Source organism: Lygodium microphyllum, chromosome 21 (assembly GCF_053477565.2).
Source record: "Lygodium microphyllum isolate KBCC chromosome 21, Lygodium_microphyllum_v1.1.10, whole genome shotgun sequence".
Classification (NCBI taxonomy): Eukaryota; Viridiplantae; Streptophyta; class Polypodiopsida; order Schizaeales; family Lygodiaceae; genus Lygodium; species Lygodium microphyllum.
Window position 1 is genome coordinate 134,165,585 of NC_141155.1, and position 20,290 is coordinate 134,185,874.

The window sequence follows — 20,290 nt, forward strand, 5'->3', positions numbered from 1 at the left end:
CCACCTCATGTCGGATCTTGACTTGACTTATAAGTGGGAGGAGGTGCCCAGACAGATCAGGCAGCTTTGGGCCACAGACATGACGTAGGTTGGAGATTGTAGGGGAGGTGATATAGACCCTTGGAGAGTTGAGCAAAGTTTTTCAGGAGGCTCTTTGTGTGAGGCAATAGCTCTGGGAGGAGGAGAGGGCTTTGTGATGAGGTTGGCAGCCACTTTTGCTGCAAGACTCCCCTAGAGACCACACTCTCCATGCCTAGGAGCTGTTAGTGAGCCTAGAGGACAGGAGGACAGTTTTCTTGCTGCACTTCGGCTACCTTCTGGGACAGAAAGGGGACACTATGTGCAGATAATTTTTCCAGGTGCATTGGCCTAGCACCTAGAGATTAGATCCGCATCTTGTACGATCAGTATGGGAGAGTTAGATCTTTCCCTGAGGTGATGGGACTTGCTGCTGGATTTTGTAGACAACTCTTTCAGCAAGAGATGATCTTGGATTGCATACTCCCCTGTAAGGGTGTGAGTTTGGCTTGCTGCTGGATTTTGTAGACAACTCTTTCAGCAAGAGATGATCTTGGATTGCATACTCTCCTGTAAGGATGCGATTTTGGGACTGTGTCCTAACTTTGGTGACAGAGGAGATGGGTGTTTACTTCTTGCTGAGTGGGAGACGTTTTGTGCCTTCTAGTCACAAGGCGGGGTAGAAGTGCCTAAGAGAGGATGGACTCTCTAGGGTATTTTTGGTTCTCTTCTTTGTGTGTCAATTATGCCACCTAGTGTGCATTTTCTGTGGTCTTGGTCGGATGGATTAAGGACTCCTATGTTAAGGACCAAGGTGCCAAAGTACTAGAGCCACAAGCCCGTCTGTACAAGATTCAAGTAGGTGATTCGGGGGGTTACTCCTTGCAGTCAAACTTGAAGTTGGTCATGCCTTGAAGAAGAGTGAAATCATATGTGAGTTGGATTTTCACCACAATGCGGACTTTCATTCTAGATTGTCTTTCCTTCATAGGTTTGGAAGGGCCATTGCCAAATGATTTTCAGCATTGAGAGCATGCATGCCACCTTGGCTTAGCTCTAGCCATCCATTATTCATTCCCTCACAAGTTGCTGGGAGTACCTCCAAGGAGACTCTCCACATTGGCCTATTCTTCACTTTACAGGATGGCAAACCCTAGTGGTGCAATACTCCAGTGGTGTTATACTCTCCACTATGCCTTCTTTCCCCATCCCTTGTGGCCGCCCTAAGAGGCCTTGTATGTATGGTTTGACTAGTAGACATCTCCGACTAGATTAGTGAGAATTTGCACTTCATTGTATTTTCTTTTGGATGACATGATTAGCAACACCATTTTTTTACCAAAAAAAGAAAAGATGGAATCCTCAAACCTGATCAATCATGAATAGTGCATCGGTCTTGAACTCTACAATTCTAAAAAAATCCTTGAGCCATATGCGCCAAAAATTGACATTTGACTAGAGAAACTATGGGTGCTAGAAGTGGCTGCACCACCCTAACTAAAGTAAGGATCCTTGAAGATCTAATAGCTTGAGGAGTTGTGCAATATCACCCACATGAATAATCATATCATTTGTTGTGAGATCAATCATAGGCGACACCTTCTAAGAGGTCTCCACATCTAGATTCGGATCTAGAGTTGGCTCGCTCATCTCATATTGGCTCCTTATGCTAAACTAGTTCCTTGTGCATAACTACTTCCTCAGAGACCATAAGAGTTCATCTAAGGCTAAAAGACCTAACCAACCTTGATTGAGAACAAATCTAGGCTCCATTTGTGACTATCTGGGCTGCTCCAATTGGAACAATTGCTATTGTAGACTACTTGCCACTCTTCCATGTCAACCATGTCATTGAGCCAATGGGGCACATTAGTAGCTTTGTCAACTATTAGTGTGTAGGACATTTTTGTTGGAAGTTGAAAGTGTGGTGGGCTCAAGATGTTGGAAGAGAAAGAAATCGAGTGTGTTTTTACGACATCACAAGATCATGCACTTAGTTAATAATGAGATAATGTAAAGCATAAACAAGAGCAATGAGGACAAATGTGAAGCAACTCGATAATGATGAAGATCACACAAGGCTTAGCCCAAAGCAAGCCACTAAGAATGCTCATAACAAGTTGGAACCAAGAGCCAAGCACCACCACAACATGCCCTTTCTAGGAGTTCTCAGCATTTGTCATATTGTGCAAAATAAAAGCCTTTTATCATAACTAAAGCTTTTTGGGGCTGAATCAAGGAGCAAAAATTTGGTGCAAATGCATGATAATTAATTGTTAATGCTAGCTTTAATTTTGGTTGTTCAATACATCCTCTCAAGCCCAAAAAGGTGCCCAAGATGGAGAGAGGGTCATGCTCCATCTAGTTATTAGCTTAAAAATGCAAAGCAAGAAATAGACAACAAGATCCCCCACTAAGGATAGTTATGCGGCAAGGGTTCGATGAAGGTCATTGGTAGTTGAGATGGGATGAGCATAATACTTTGATAGCCAATGTAGAAAACCTCTATGGTCCAGAAGGGAGAGGTGGCACAAGGAGTGCGGGGTGGTAGATGCATATAATGTGTGGTGGTGTGGGGAGCAAAGGTCAAAGTTGACAGTCTTTGATGGTATGACCGTTGTAGGAGCACCCAATAGACTTTCCATCTATTGGGGAAGAAGCCATGGTACTGGTGTGTCATCCTGAAAAAGGGAGGTTGGTAGGGAGAAGAAGGGAAGGGTATCTCCCGTTGATGCAGTGGAAATAAGGGGGGAAATAAGAAGATTATGCCAAATCCGCAACTTGTCTTTGCCTTCTCCGATGCAAAGGATCCTTGTGGCTCTCTGAGTACCTCTGGCTCAGATACCATGTCAAGAAAGGATTGTTATGAAGGCAAACCAGAGAGATAGTAGGGTTTGCGGGGAGAAACATCGAGTGTGCATGGTAAAAATTGAGAGAAAAGAGTAACTGAGAAAACACAGTAGAAGAAGAAGATGAAGCACTGAATCAGGCTAAGTAAACAAAGTTGATACAGTGGAGCCAAAGCTTTGAAGATGACTACATTATCTTGTTTGATTAGGCAGCGGCACTTGAAGGAAGTGTGCATTATAGAGGGAGCGAAATGCAGTCCTCTGAGCATTAGCCTGTCGAAGATGTATGCTAAAGGTGAAGGATAGCTGTCAAGGGAGCGGAATGCAATCCTCAAACGCCATCGGAGTTGAGGAAAAAGATCACTAGCTACGAGCATGTACTTTGGAAGATGAGGATCAATAGGATGGCCTGCTAGATGAGGAAATCCAGTCCCTAATGGAGCAAGAAGTGCAAAAATGTAGGTATCTAAAGTAGCAGGTGCCTACCAGGGCTGTCACTATGCTAGGGAGGTGTCAGATTGTGACACATAGGACGCTAGGTGGAGAGCACTATCACTAGGTAGAGAGAGGTGATTTGGTAGCAAAAACGTAGGTGCCTGTTGATGCCAAATGGAGGTGATGGTCGCCATGTGGAGGAAGAGAATCTGCAGCCAAAAATGCAGGTACGATCTGACGCTACATGGTGGAGATGTTCGCCAAGTGAAGGAAGAGAATTGGTAGCCCAAAACACAGCCTCAAAGCTGTAGGAGATAGGGTGCCTAGTGCAGGGGGAGATGAAGACCACGAACTGCAATATCCTCTGGGTGGGCTGTGAGCAGCAGTGGAGAGGAAGAGAGTGACCGAACGTTGGAAGGAATGAATGTGGAATAGAATGAATGGGTGGAGTCAATGCCGTGTATATATATATATATATATATATATATATATATATGTATGTATGTATGTATGTATGTATGTATGTATGTATATACATATATGTATGTATATATATATATACATACATATATGTATGTATGTATATATATACATACATATATATACATATATATACATATAAATGTACACACACACACACACACACACACACACACACACACACACACACCACACACACATATATATATATATATATATACGGCATTGACTCCACCCATTCATTGGGCAACACTCTACATATATATATGTATATATATGTATATATATACATATATATACATATATATATGTAGAGTGTTGCCCAATGAATGGGTGGAGTCAATGCCGTATATATATATATATATATATATATATATATATATATATATTTCCTGTCCGGGCATGCCGGCCCAAGCCTGCAGCGCTCATCAAATAATATAGGAGGGAGAATCGGATATTATTAGCGCCTTAAGGTGATTTGCTTAGTATGCGCGAAAGCCAGCGATAGCACGTACTGGGGCCATGGTGAGTTCAATTGATGGGTTTAGAGCGATTTTTTTTTTTACAACAAAGATTGCTATGGCCTCTTAATGGCATCCGTACCGGCGGGCTTGTTGACCGTTCCTTTCATAGAAAATGTAAATAGGTTCCAAAATCCGTTGCAAATTGAAAGGGGATATCAAAGTCAAAAACCTCATCACTTTCATTAAGAGAATTCAGCCGGATCAAATACCCAAAAGCCAGTGGACACTTTTCTTTAGGCAATGCCCTGGTGGCTCTGAAGACTTATCGAAGCGCCACTGTGTGGATATATATATAGAGAGAGAGAGAGAGAGAGAGAGAGAGAGAGAGAGAGAGAGAGAGAGAGTTGCTGAAGTCTCTTGGGTGGTGCCTTGACTTTCTGCAGGGCACCCAGAAAGCCTTTTTGGGGCTGTAAATGGAAACAAAAATAGAAATGAGGAGGGAAACTGTATTGACTGATATGGCAGGCGGGGCAGACCTGAGGCAGGGTAGATTTAGGGCAGGGGCAGATCTGGGGTGGGGCATGGGCAGGGTAGCAGGGCAGCAGATCAGAGCAGATGTTGGGCGTGGTAGGGGCAGGGACAGATTTGGGGTGGGGCAGGTCATGGCAGATATAGGGCAGGGCGGGGCAGGTGTGGGTCCAGGTCAGGGGGAGAGAGAGAGAGAGAGATGAATGCTGAATGCAGAATGCAGTATTTACAACAGGCTGTGGAAGTATATACAACCAAAGATCTCACTTACTGTGCATAAGCTCGAAGTGATGATGACCAAGGGCAGGCTGATAGAAATGTCAAAAAGAAATGATAAAATAATGTGAGTTTCCCTGCAATTAATGCAGCTGACTGCAGCATAATACTGTCTGACTGCTGCATAAATGCGTCACCTGCTGGGTCAGACGGATTGCCACATGGCACTGTCCCCTTGCCTGCCTGTCCTTCCGGGATTGCCCAAATCACTACCCAGTTGCTTGTTTGACCTGCCCAAACTGCCCGACCTGGTCCTGTACAAGATGATGCTGCCTAAACTTCCCGAAATTGGCCTACCCAAGTCCTGGAGGTGACCAAACCTCTAACACATCCAAGTGAGCCCTAAGCCCTTGCATATGTGACAACATGCGTCCCTTTTACCTCATCAAGTGGATGATGTGGCTTACATTGCTTACCATTGATCTCAAGCAGCCGTCCCACTCATGGCAGCATTTCTTCATTATTGACACTCTAGAGTGGTCTTTTAATTTCGAACCTAACCATACAAGCAAAGAGCCGTTTAACCAAAACACAAAAAAGGAGGGGGATAGCATTTCTTTTTAGCTCGTGTTGAGCTCCTTTTTGTCAGAAGTGGAGGAGCGGTGGAAGCATAAACATGTGCTGAAATAAACTGCTGAAACACAAGACAAAAAGAGAAAAGAAAAGAACACGATACAGATGAGAACTCAGATGTATGCACGGGAAATGGAATCCATATATCTGAACACGAGACAGTCGCATACAACAGTGAGTCACTGGCTGCGTGGGCACTGGCACTGGCTCCTCTCTCCACAGAGTCTGCAGATGGAGAAGATGAAGTGACTGACTGAGGAGGAGCCACTGAGTATAAATAGGCTGAAAAAGTGGGGAGCAATAATGCTGGTCGGACAGCATTTAATGCTGGCCGACTGGTGCATAAAATGCTCCACTGGCATAAAATGCCACAACAGAAAAATACCTAAAATACCTAATAAAAAATGCCCAGCCCAGATCAAGCTCAGACTCACACATGAGCTGACAAATACTCTGCTAACACCCTCTCTCAGATCATGAGTAATCTGATACAATACAATAGTACAATGAAAAGGGATCATAAACTATACAACATAGAACCACCAAGTAGAACCATGGATACCCAAGCAGTGGGTGATCAAGCCACCACCAAGGTGCCTCGGAGAGAACCCGATGTCGATGTCGATCGTACCAAACACTTGAAAATAGAGAAGATCATAGCATGTCTCTGTGTCCATCACCAATATCTCGCAGTAGCATACAAGACCATCCTGTCAAAAATGCCTCTGAACATAGGTGACCATGGAGTCCCCGCCTTCGGCCGGACCGCCAAAGTGTCCCCTCATGTGAGCTCCAGACGAAAGCCTCCCGCTCTCTGTCAGATAACCAGCTCAGCATGAACCTGGATGTCAATCCCAGCTCCAGGATTTGATTCCACCAGATTGAAGTCGATGCGTCAGGGACGTCCCTCTTTGGAACCTGTGCACCTGTATAAAAATATAGATGAGGCGCGGCTGCCCCATCTGAACACCCGCTCACACTCCCTCTCTGGCACAAGAGAGTCGTGAGGGATGACCTCATCACCACCACTAGAAAGCAGCCGAGGAAGGGGCCACCAAGCCCTTCCCGCGATCCGAAGAAGAGGATCCCTTCCGCGCCTTGGACTTCACCTTGGTCGGAGGATCGGAGTCGGAGTCTGATGAAGGAGAGGACTCATCGGTAGAGTCAGCATCCCGCTTCGTCTTCTGCTCCTCCTTCCTGGAAGCCGCTAACTTCTTGCAGTCCTTCCGCAAATGTCCCTTCTTGCCACAGTGGTAACACTGGGCCTTCGACTTCTTCTTCCCGTTACCCCTCTCTGAAGCTACATAAGCCTCACCTCCATAATGTGCCGGAAGCCGCCCCTGTAATCTCAAGGATGTCTCATGCAACTTATCATCAGGGGAAGTGCACGGAGGAGCCATATGGAGAGGAGAAGAAGAGAAGTAGAGAAGAGATGGAATTTAGAGAGGAAACACAGCCAAAACACAAGCACAGACTACAGAAAAAGAGAGTTCACATGCAATATAACCCAAAAGCTGATCAATAGAAGACAAAATCTGCTGCAGAAAGTCAAAAAATCAGTCAAAAACTGCCAAAAACAGCAAAAACGGCCTGAAGTAACAGTCACCCAGCCACGAGAGACGCTGAATCAGCAAAACGCAGGCTGTAAACTGGAGAAAAACAGGTAGAAAACTGTCGCCAGCAGCTGCAGATGAAAAACGCAGGCAGCAGAGGGTGCGTAGGCAGCAGAGGGTGCGGAGGCAGCAGGCGATGGCAAAACTGCAAAAAACGCAGACTGAAAACAGCCCCAAAACAAGTCGCCTGGCTGCTACAGCAGTCGCCTAATCAGCAGGGGTACAAAACAGTCCTGAAATCAACAAGAAAACACAGCAGAAACACAAATCCTGAAAACTGATACCATGTCAGAAGTGGAGCAGCGGTGGAAGCATAAACATGTGCTGAAATAAACTGTTGAAACACAAGACAAAAAGAGAAAAGAAAAGAACACGATACAGATGAGAACTCAGATGTATGCACGGGAAATGGAATCCATATATCTGAACACGAGACAGTCGCATACAACAGTGAGTCACTGGCTGCGTGGGCACTGGCACTGGCTCCTCTCTCCACAGAGTCTGCAGATGGAGAAGATGAAGTGACTGACTGAGGAGGAGCCACTGAGTATAAATAGGCTGAAAAAGTGGGGAGCAATAATGCTGGTCGGACAGCATTTAATGCTGGCCGACTGGTGCATAAAATGCTCCACTGGCATAAAATGCCACAACAGAAAAATACCTAAAATACCTAATAAAAAATGCCCAGCCCAGATCAAGCTCAGACTCACACATGAGCTGACAAATACTCTGCTAACACTTTTTTGGTCATGGTAGAGTGTTAAACTAAAAAAATATAGGCAAAAAATTAATTCTCAATTCTTGGCCAATTGATTTGGCTCTTGCACAGCTGTAAAAACTTAAAAGACAATCAAATTTAATGCAAATTAGAAACCAAAACTTGGAAAGTTTTGGTAGGACAATAGGCTCAAACAACTCACTCCATCAATGTCAATTTTAATAGCTAGAGTGCCATAAACATCAATCACCATTATCTATCTCCCATTACCATTAGCCTTTGGTCCCGTTCTTTGTGCTTTGCATTCATCATCACGTTGCATTATCATCAAGAGATAGGCATGTAAAGAAATACTTGTCTACAGATAACAAGCACAATCATAGGACAAAGCATAGACTGATAAACAACACAATTAGGGTCAAGGTAACTTAGAGATAATTAACATTGAAGACGATAATGAATGAATAATGAATGCTAGGTTATAAATATATGTACGATGCTCAATGCAGCAAACACACTATGCAAAGGTGAAATATTGTCCCCGGAACTCGTGTCTCAAGGATTGGGGTGGAGATTATGAGTTGGAGAGTGTGCCATACTCTGACTAATCTTGAAACATAGCACACAATCTCCATGAATGTGTGGTAGCAGCAAATGCAGCTTAAATGTTGCCAGATTAGTGACAGGTGGGCAGTTGGAGTTCAGAATCAGCAAATGCAGGTTGGAATGATGATGTGGCAGCAGGGTGACGGTTGGAAACTAGTAAACGTAGGCCACAGATGAGGTGGAGACCAGCAAACAACAAACACAGATACAATTGATGATGTGGTAGGCTGGCGACAGCAGTCAAGTCCCAAACACAGGCAGCAATGGCTGATGTGATCGTAAATGCAGCAAACTGGGTGATGACATAGCAGCCTGAATCAGGTCGCCAACTGATGTAGAAGGCTGGACGGCAAGTGCCAGATGATGGGTAATAGTAGATAGCAGCTCAAACTGAGATATCCTCCACAAACTGGGTGTGGACACAGTGACATGTACCATCAATTTGCAAAACAAGATTAAGGCTAAGTGGTAGGGAACTTGGTCCTCCCAAATTAGGGTTTGGCTAATGGGACATAGACACTCTCTATGCGAATCATTTTTTCTAATGAGATCTGACAGCTTATTGGATATGATGCTACAGTGTACACAGTCTATGGGACATGTCTACTTGGTAGTTCAAGACGTTTTGACATACAAGACAGAAATGCACCTTATAATGACACATTCATGGTACATTTTATAAAGTAAGCTAGGCTGTACTTTTGGTGTATCCTAAAGCTTGAATGTGCCCCTGTTGTACTTCTCTGCATTGTTTTAGTAAAATGTTTGATGTCTGTTGGTTTAGGGTTCTTAATTCTGACTCTAGTTATTGCATCCAGTGAAATCTGTAATATAGTCTCATTTCCATGCTATTAAAATTTTGTGAATGCCTTTGCTAGTGATTCTCCCTCACCATGATATTTATAGCAGGTGTTTGCAGGGCATTTCATAGAGTTTTGTTTTGAGATGTTATAGTACCTTAACCTTGATTGCTTGGTGATTTGTCCTGCACATCACGTTCAGAATTTGGCTGTACACACTCTTGGTAACCCTTTACTTGTTCTATCAGCTGTTCCAGCACGTTGGCAAGAGGTTTTAAATGCAATACAGAAAATGAGAGCGCAAGGAGATGCCCCTGTGGATTCCATGGGCTGTGAGAAAGCTGGCAGTTTCCTTCCAGCCAAGGTTTCCATCAAAACATGTTCCTCTGGCTTGGTCTTTTTTTATATATGAGCATTTTAGATTGAGAATGAGAAGGAAATCTCACCCCTTGTGTGGCAGGATCGTAGGTTTGCAATCTTGGTTTCAGCTTTGCTCTCAAGTCAAACAAAAGACGAGGTGACACATGGTTCGTCTTTATTCTCAAGTTAGTCTACTAAGTGAAAGTAGAAAGCAGTAAATCATTTATACTAAAATTGGTCCACAATGATGATTAAGTTTTCTACATGTGCATATCAGGTAAGAAAAGGGTAAAATATTGAGAGAAACTTCAGTGAGTTTAGCAGAAAGTGCAGCTATTCAAGTTTAAAGAGGCATATAACTTAATGGCTGAATTCCACCAGCAAAGGAATTAGTTGCACACCTTATTTTTTTGCACCTTTGCAGGCCTCCATGACCAGAATATACTGCACCAAATAATAAATTTGCTGGTAACATTGAAGTGATAGATCCACACGCTAGCTGCTTCCACATGCCTCTTGTTCAGCCTTCCTGGGTTTGCTCTTTGTTTGTTTTTGAAACATTGACAGACAAAAACCCTAAAATCCATGGGGAAACATTTTGGGTCCAGGATTTAGGTGAACTTTGAAGTGGAGGACGAACTTTTTGGAAGTCGAGAGACACATATCGAGTGGCAAATCCAGCCTAAAACTTAGCCTGATGTGCTACAGAAGGCATTCTTCTAGGTAAACAAGGCTTAAATAGTTTAGAAGCCCATAGAACTATTCAATATAGTAATGTGTACAGGGTTGCTCAAGGGAAGCACAGATATATTGCAGAAGTCATTGGTGCATGGATCCCGCCATGCTGCCCTGCAGGTGGCACAGGGTCTTGTGTGCACCGCACACATCCCTTCCTTATTTGTTACAGGGGCTTGAGCAGCAGGCAAATGCAGCCAAGTGTCTTATGCTGAACTTCAACAAATGTGCATGTCAGGCAAAAGGGCAGTTGGAGCAATCTCAATCTGAATACAGAATCAAGATCCAACTTGCACCAGCAAAAGACAGCTGTGTGTCCTGGGTTGCAGCAAATAACCTGGTGGTGCTTCAAACAGGGCAGACTTGTGGACAGCACATTTGCAAACTTGGCAGAGAATGCATAGTTGTCTGGTGGGAAATGCAGCATAGTTTGTTGGAGTCATATCTCATATTAGCTCTCTTGCATTAGTCTACATAGTGCATCCTTTGTCCTCACATATTGAATTATTGAGTAACATCTTTCTCTTTTGTTCTGTTCTCTATGCACTTTGATTTCGGTTCTATTCAACAATGTTCATATCTGTCATGATATCAGAGTTTCTTAGCCTTACTGACCAGGAACACAAAATAGGAAAATCCAAGGATAGATGTTTTGTGTCAGATCTAGTACTGGGGATGGGAAATGAAATGGAAAGAAGATGCCATTCCAGTCATTCCCAAGTGCAATTTTCTGTTGCTGTGCTTTTGCTGAACCCAATTTGACCGAATATGTGAATTTTGTTCCCCAAGGTGCCAGAGCACCAACAGGCAGCCTTTTCTGCATCTCACGTACTTCTTGAAGCTGGAGAATGGTATTTGGTAACCCATGATTTATAGCAAGGAAGGGATGTCTGCAAGTATGTACAATAATATCAGACATGTGAGAGGGTGATTTTACAGGACATTATTGTGGATTTTTCAGTTGCTGCAAGTACCAATAAAAGAATGCACATGATATTGTTAATAGCTTGAACATGTTTTGCATGTTGGTTTTATGCGATTAAACAGGTGTGCAGTGAAAGGTGCCTTCTTTCCAGCAGTATGTAATGTGTGTCTTGTGCAGTTTATTACTTGAAATAGGCATCCTAGACCTATGCCTTGTTTTTTCATGGAACAAGATTCATTAAACTGCCTCTGTAGTAAAAATGACCCACTGTTTCAGTCTCAATCATTGTTTTTTATTTTTATTTTTTCACTCAGTTATTGTATGATAAAGTAACAGCTGGTTCAGACAGTCATGAGTTTTTCAATGAAGTGGGGCACTTTGATGCAAATAATCCTCTTGTGTCCTTGTCGTATTGATTTAATGACTAGAGCTTGGGGCTGCTTTCATCACATGGGGTGACAGTGTTTTGATCATTTGAATACAGTTTTTAGATAATTTTTTTGGTTGTACAATCTAAGTTTCATTCTGTTTGAGGTTGGGGACTATCTGTCTATTAGTCGGCATGAAGCATGCCAAAGTGAAGCTATTGAGGCTAATTTTTTGTCAATAGGTGCTGTAAAAAGGCTTCAGATGCAAGGCATTTTATCAGTAAAAGGAATCACAGAGACTGCTGAGGACACAATTGGCAAAATGATATATCCAGTAAACGATTTGGCATTGAGTTGGTCTACTTGTACATTCTGTTGCCAAATGGTTTCCCAAAGAGATTAGAGCCTGACATCCTTGCCTGTTTATTCCTATAATGTTCCTGATCCTCAAAACAGGTTGGTTTTTATTCAAGGAAGGCTGGCTATTTAAAGAAGGTAGCAGTGGCATGTCAGGAAAAATTCAATGGAGACATCCCTAACAATTTGAAAGATCTTCTTGCTCTGCCTGGCATAGGGCCCAAGATGGCTCATTTAGTATGTGCTTCTTATGTTCTCCAGTCAATTTCAAGCTTGAACACAACTGTACAGTAACTTTCAACTGTTTAAACTTTGCGGGTTTTGGCATATTGTCTATCCTACTTTCTAAACCGTCTATCTATTGCTTGATGCATATCTATCATGGTTGTTGTGGCAGATTATGAATGTTGCCTGGGAAGATGTTCAAGGCATCTGTGTGGATACCCATGTACATCGCATAGCAAACCGCCTTGGCTGGGTTGGTCAATCCAGTTCCTTGGGTATTTTGCAAGTAAGCTTTAATGCAGGGGTTTAGTGTACACCTATTCTTCTTGTATCCGATGCCACCTCTGTGTGTGTGTGTGGGGGGGGGGGGGGGGGTTTGTGAAAAAGAAATGCTGAAATAATCAACATATGCCCTCTCAAGATGGGTGGGTAAGGTTCAGACAAGCTGAGCCTTCGGAACACTGAAACCAAATGTGGAAGCCATGCAAACATTACAAAAAGAATAGCATACACACATATTTTTTGTGAAACTGGACCCAGACATATGTGTGCATATGCAGAGACATTGCATCATGCTTTTACTCTTATCATGATTATAGCTTTCCAACAAGCTCTTAGCTTCCATTTTGCAGAAAACAAGGAATCCAGAGGAGACAAGGCTAGCTCTTGAGACGTGGCTTCCTCGAGAGGAATGGACTGCAATCAACCCTCTTCTAGTAAGTGTTGTTTGAATGTAAGGAGGATTCAATGCTAATGTATTAGATTCTGTTGCTAAACTGACCCTTAAAATGATTTGTTTAGTTGAAGGGAAATTCTAACCATAAAAAATGAAAAAAGTTTAACCTATAGTGAGAATAAATAAATTCAACTTTATAGGTTAGTGGATGGGGCTATTTGTAGCTACTTATGAGCTCATACATGTCTTCTCCAAACTGCTAAACAACCCTCTTCTAGTAAGTCTTGTTTGAATGTAAGAAGGATCCAATGCTGTTCTTAGATTCTGTTGCTAAACCAACACTTAAAATGACTTGTTTAGTTGAAGGGAAATTCAAACCATACAAAATGAAAAAAATTTAACCTGTAGTGAGAATAAATAAATTCAACTTTATAGGTGAGTGGATGGGGCTATTTGTGGCTACTTATGAACTCATACCTGTCTTTTCCAAACTGCCCTTTTTAACAGGTTTGTGACTATCTTATATCTTTAGATTGGCCAAATCAATATCCATAGATGGTGTGTGTGAAGATATGCTAGGGTTTGCAGAGTAAACGTTGAGAGTGTGCGAACCATAGTCGTAAGGAGTTTCTGAGACCGGGAAATTGAAAAGCATTTCGGAGTTGCAAAAGGAGTTTCGACTGTAAACAAAATGGCAAATGGGCACTCGAAATTTATATTGGTTTTTAAAAATACTTTTACATTACACATATATTAAGGGGTAATACCATTTGTAACTTTGACCTTTACACAAAAAAGTTCAATTCCTAAATAGTGTACACTATACATGTAACTTTATAGTGGATTTGACAAGCCTAGACTACCAAAGATAGGAAGACCACAATGCATGAGTTTCAAGAACTTTCATTATGGGGCTGCCATGATGCCATTTAGGCTCTTTTTGAGTATAAGTCTTGAGTTAAGATTGTCAAGTCTCATGAGTACATAGTAACTAGAATCCCATTGGAATAGGCAAAGCTCTCAATAGTGAACACTGAATGAATGATCATGTCCATAATGTAAATACATCATCCGATGATCCATGAAATGAATCACGATGAACCAGAAAGTACTATCAAAGTGATCCCAATCTATTGTCTAAAGACATCATCCTATGCATCATCTAAAGGCATCCTCTACCTCCTCTAGGATACCAACAATACTATTACTACTACTAGTAGAGAAGGAGCAGACATCATTATCATCATAATGGTGAGAAGCCAATGGAGCTGTCATAGATGTAGAGGTACTAGCTGAGCTGTAAAGGAATACGTGTCTACAAATAACAAACACTATCGTATGACGAAGCACATATTGATAAAGAACACACTTAGGGTTAGGCTAACTTAGAGACAATGAACATTGAAGAAAATAATGAACGAGTAATGAATGCTGAATATTTATGATGCTCAATGCAACAAACACACTATGCAAAGGTGAAATACTTATTCTCAAACTCTCGTGTCCTAAGGATTGAGGCAGAGAGTATGAGCAAGAGAGTGTGTCGTACTTTGATCTATCTTGAAACACAGTAGATGGCCTCGAGAGATGTCTAGCAGCAGAAAATGTAGCTTAGAAGAGGTTGGATGAGTGTTTGATGGAGCAGTCGGGGTTAGAATCAGCAAAACGCTGATCAAATGATGATGTGCCAGTTGGGCGATAGGCTAGAACAACAAAATGCAGATATGGGTGACATGTGGCAGTGCAGGTGATGGCCAAATCAGCAAAACCCCAAAGCAACTAGGGCATCCCGCAAAGGGTGCTTCTTGGCTGCCAAGTGACCTACCAAGACTATAGTGGCAATGATTATCTTACCAAGGGAGCGCAAGTGATTATCCCAAAGAGGCTAAGGTATCGGATAGAGAGTACTTGTTAGCCGTTTAGTGGCTTATCAAGACTTGCAAAGGTGGATGGAACCACATTGAAGTTTTCGTTTCTTTTGGAGTGTTTTAAATCAAAGTTCTCATCCTATTGATTAATTTGTGTCCCAAGGGAGAATAAAAGGGATGGTTAGATCCAACACATCACAAAACGGACAAGCTATCTTGACTACCCATGGGTGCGGATGAAGAAGGAAACTATGGGGGATATGTGGCAAGAAAATCAAAATGATTGTCCTAGGACATTGCCATGGGAGCTACCGTGAATATGGTGGATCCAAAGGCGACCACTCTTTGACTGAAAAAATGATAAATGTGCATAGAAGTGCTCATGCAAAATGCTATGCAACGGTGCCACTTGGACGAAGCCCTCATAGGGAAATCGTTCACTTGCCCAAGCACCCTTTTACAATCATATTTATCTTGATGATTCAGGTATTAATACAAAATATAAAAATAATATCTTTGAAGCAATCAAAATCTTGTAGACACCAAGAGTAGAAGACTGCCCCCTCTCACAGTCAGACAGTGGAATGAGAAGTAAGCACCCTCTCTCTTTCCAGTATGTTGATATCAATGGGAGAAATGAGAAGCATCCAAGGAAGAAAAGTAAAGTGCATATCTAGCTGAAAACTTGCGAAATATGGCCTCCAAGGGTGCCTCAAGGAAGGCAAGAACTTAGGCTCGAGAGAAAGAGACTCCTTCTAGTCTAGAGTGTAAAGCCTCATCAAGGAAGGGCAACCAAGAAGTATTGAATGATCCTAGTCTATACTCTAAGTAAGCGGTAGGTCCAGTAAGGGCTAGTGGTAACTTGCAAAAGACAAGTTAGGAGCAAAAAATGCCTCATAAGACCATAAAACATGCATGCTTCAACTTCAATGAAAAATTGCTCGTGAGTGCAATGGGTTGGCTTTGGAGACGGTTTGACTACCAAAAGGTAGGCATGCTAAATATGTAGGAAAGTAAGAGGAGGAATGTGCAGTGCAAGAGAGAAGCTAGGCTAGAGCATGCCCTACAAGAATCAATAGATATATAGGTGGGAGGTGGGATAGGTCTATTGTCAATGCTGTCGACATTTGAATCGGAAGAAGGCTCCACTATTTGTTGGATTAAACGATCTCTTGGGAAAGTGGGCTCGACTATGTTTGGTTGCACGCTCGATATAGAGGGTAACTCAAAATTGGATGGGGACTCATAAAGTCTATCCTCACGGGAGATAAGAAATGCTTGAGGATTAAAGTCCATAGTAGTGGCATGGGTGAACCAATTGGACAATCCCTCTAGTGAAGCGGGGGTGGATGGTTCAACCGCCATGTGATTGTGTGGATCTACCTTATTGAGGAGGATGACCCCCTCTAGGGTGTAGAGGTGGGGTTGAAGTACCTTGCTTGATGTGCTTGAGTTCCAAGGTAGGGAAGAAACCCTAGACTTGGCCCGATTGCCCTTGGCTTTTGAGCCACACTCGTTGTCAAAATGGCCGGTCTTTTGGCAATGCTGATAGTATCTATTCTTTTAGGGGACATTTTGCCAACCCGGTTTCAATCCTAGAGGGGTGTTACTATGCTCCTCACTACTCGTCTTAGTCTTTGTGTCGTTCTTTCCACCACCTTGCTTTACCTTCTAGGAAGCCAAGACTCCCTTGTAGGCCATCTTGCTGTAGCATTGAACCAAAAGAAATTAGGTAAGTTCTTACTCTTCAACTTTGGGGAGTAAGGAATGGTGCATTGATGATGAATTCCTTGAGATACAAGATACTCTGAAAACTATTTGGAAAGATATTCACTCCCCGTGTTAGTGTGAAGGGTCCGAATGCGAAAGGCACTTTGGTTTTTAACATAGCAACAAAAGTCTTGTAGTAAGAGAAGACTTCAGACTTGGATTTCAGCCCATATATCCATGTAAATTGGAATTTGTTATCTATGAATGTGACAAAATATAAAAATCCACCAATGGATTTGGTTTGCATAGGATTACAAATATCATTGTGAAGAAGATCCAAAATAGATGGCGAATGAACGTGAGAATTCTTAGGAAAGGAGAATTAATGCATCTTACCAAGTAAACAATCTTCACAAATGTGATTTGATGGCAAGTGAATATTTGGAAGATCAACGCGGTCTCAAATTGTTGCATCTATGGAATGGAAACTCGAGGCCGAGTTTCCGTCCATAGTATGGACACCATGCGCCACACATTGCCTAGATCTTCTTATGAAAGATATAGGCAAGTTGAAGTGGGTGGCAAGGATTGTCAACGACGCTTACACAATCATTGGCTTCATTCGAGTTCTTGTGATTTATCATTGATACTCGGACTTGGAGTTGAAGAAGCCTTTGAAGACTTGGTTTGCGACCATGCAGCTTCTCCTTGAGTATCTTTATGACGTTCACAAAAAGCTCCAAGAAACGGTCGTGTTGGATGAATTTAAGGAGTGGCTTAAAGGAGAGTCCACATCAAGCCAAGTGGAAGCAAAGGGCGTTTAACAACTTTGCTTAAAGGGGAAATTTTGGATATATGTGAGAGGCATTACCATTGCCGTCAATCCCATCTACAAGGTGCTTCTCATGATGGACATGAAGGGGGCTACTATTAGCCTCCTCTATTATCTTATTGGTGGATGCAATAGAGGAGATACAACTATTGACCATCTTGGATGGGGAGGCATTTTTTTCGTAGAATTCTTTTTATTTTTTATTTTTAAAAATAATTTGTTTCTTTTTAATTTTAGAATTTATAATTTACATTGTCTTACTTTCTTCTTTTTCACCTCTAAAGCTCTATCTTCATACTCCTATATAGTGGCATGTTGGATACCACCCCTAAAAGAGATTATATTCTCTTTTTAACAAAGAAGAGATGCGAGTGGATAAAGCGATCCATCCATGGGTTCACGGTACTCTTGTATCCCGTATTCAAAAAGGCCTCTCTCTTTATGGATGACAATGTTCTTGCTACGACCTCGATGTCTTGCTTCCAAAGGCTTTGGTGGAAGAGGACCATAGTGTGTTCCTTCGAGAGCTCATAAATTATAGTGATCAAAGGAGCATTGCTTTTGCATCTACCATTTGTTGCAAGTAGGAATTGTTGGTGAAGCCTCTTTTTTGGTGGGAATGATTTAGCTACCAATTGTCCCATCTCCAAAGAGTGGCATTAAGCATTTTTGGATATGTTTGAAAATCTTTTTTTTTTTTGGTTTTTGTTTTTTTTTCGTTTGATTCTATTTACAACTCGCAAGTTTAAAGTTTAAATTATTTTCTCTTCGCATGGTTTAGGATTTTGGTCGGGCGCATGTGAGAGGAATTGATTCATCTATTCCCTTATACACACCAAAATTTGTAATAAGCTTAGTATGCAGCAATTGGAGCAACTGATTTTATTGCTGCTTCAATTTATGCATGCTACATAATATGTATGAGATGTTTGTGACAAGACAAGTATACCATATTTTTATACTTTTTGGTTCATAACTTTATTCATAAATTATGTAATATATTTAGAGATGTTTCATTTATTTAATCTAAGTTTTTCATTCTTTAAATGTATAGGTGAGAGGAACTTGGAGGATAAGCAAATATTTAGGGAGCTTTGTTTGGAGATCGAGGAGATAGACTAGCAAGTCTCTTGCACTCGTGCATGTTGAGCTCGTGTTGTTTCCCCTCGCACTGCTAGTGGTGGAGCTTTTACTTTAGTATATCCACCTCAGTTGCCCATGATGCTCGTGGGGCCCTTAGATGCTACATGAGACATGGGAGTGCCTCGACAAGTACTCCTAGTTTGGCCCATAAGGATATGCCTATCACTATCTCTCATATAGAGCTTAGAGAGTCCAAGTATGATGAAGAGGGCAATGCCATAGTAAGGGTAATTTTGTTAAGGAGATGATGGCTCCTCAAGCAATGACAAGGATATTTCTAGCTCCTATACCAAGAGTGATATGAGGACTTAGAGCTGAGGGATTTGTCATTTGATCATATATCTTGATTCGAATTGAGCCATGGCTTTAATCTCAATCCATTTTTATATATCTTTTTGTATGAGATTGCCAATTTGGCTCATAATAAAGTTGTTGGTTTCATTATTCATGAATCATGAGTCATGAATCATAATATACTCTTGGGTCTTGAGTCTTGTTTCAACTCTCTTTTGAACTTACTTTTGACTTGAATCTCTAAGTTTATGTTTTAAGTTCAAACAATAAGTATAGACTTTAAATTATGTGTATTTTCTTTTTCATCAGACATAGGTCAAAGATTTATTAGTCCAATTAGTACCATACTAGTATTGGATGGTACTAATCGGACGCCATCGGACGTGATAACCTTGGTCTCGAGGATCGAGGAAAAGGTAATGAGTAGGAGAGTATGTCGTACTCTTGATAGATCTCAAAATGCAACAAGGCAATCTTCGAGTGTCAGATAGTAGCAAATGCAACAAATAGTGATGTTGGATTTGTGTTGGGCAAGCTAAAGAAAAATAAAATTGCCAATGTAGATTCAGCTGATGATGTGGCAATAGTTTGCACAGTAAACGTATGCAAGAAATGATGTGGCAACAACATGCACAATAAACGCAGATAGTGAATTGATGGCGATAGTTGGGATTGCTGGGCCTTTAGGAGGCTGGAAACAAGCACCAAATTGATGTAGACAGCAATGGGCAGCCTCGGCTAAGATGTCCTCTGTGAATGGGATATAGGCAACAAAGCTAGAGGGCTTGAAACCTACTAAAACGACATTAGGTTGAATGGAGGGCAGCTTGTCTATATATAGTAAGTTTTAGGATTTTGTATCACACACCGTTTTAAACTCTCTTGAACCACATTGTATTTTAGGATTTTTATTAATTAAGCATTTTTGGGATTGTTTTAAGATGTTGATTCAACATGTAATGCTTATTTTAGCTCAATAGTTGATGGCCATCATTCATGCTTTAAAAGATTGGAGACACTATCTTTTAGGTGGAGAATTTATCATTGAGACAGACCATTAGAGTTTGAGATATTTTCTCAACCAACCAAAGATTTTTGAGAAGAAAATTCAATGGGTCAATTATTTAGCCAAATTTAACTTTGAGATATTATTATGGTGGAAGACGCGGCCCGATACTCTGCCTCAGTAGACGAAAGGGCTACCGTGGGCTGCTTCTTGCTACTCCATGAAATAACACTTGCACCCAAAGTAAAACAGTAACCTGAAGTAGACCGCCTGTGGTCCACGTCACCGGCCCAATCCGAGTCGCTCCAACTTGCAAGTACAAGATCTGACCCATCTGTCCCTGCGGGGTAATGAATCCCTAAATCAGACGTCCCCCTCAAATACCGAAGTATCCTCTGAGCAGCCTGCCAATGCACTGTCTTAGGTTCACT

The 20,290-nt window shown here is 41.8% G+C and overlaps 1 protein-coding gene across 1 annotated transcript in view; it reads left to right on the top strand.

The window, feature by feature from the left end:
* The window catches only part of LOC148018591 (endonuclease III homolog 1, chloroplastic-like), a 52,766-nt gene that overhangs the window by 22,381 nt on the left and 10,095 nt on the right, over window positions 1-20,290 (top strand). Inside the window, exons 3-8 of the mRNA XM_087661247.1 lie at window positions 9,609-9,724; window positions 9,821-9,887; window positions 11,991-12,082; window positions 12,205-12,342; window positions 12,503-12,616; window positions 12,963-13,046. Of these exons, the coding sequence (XP_087517373.1) occupies window positions 9,609-9,724; window positions 9,821-9,887; window positions 11,991-12,082; window positions 12,205-12,342; window positions 12,503-12,616; window positions 12,963-13,046 (611 nt within the window). The remainder of the gene's footprint in view (window positions 1-9,608; window positions 9,725-9,820; window positions 9,888-11,990; window positions 12,083-12,204; window positions 12,343-12,502; window positions 12,617-12,962; window positions 13,047-20,290) is intronic.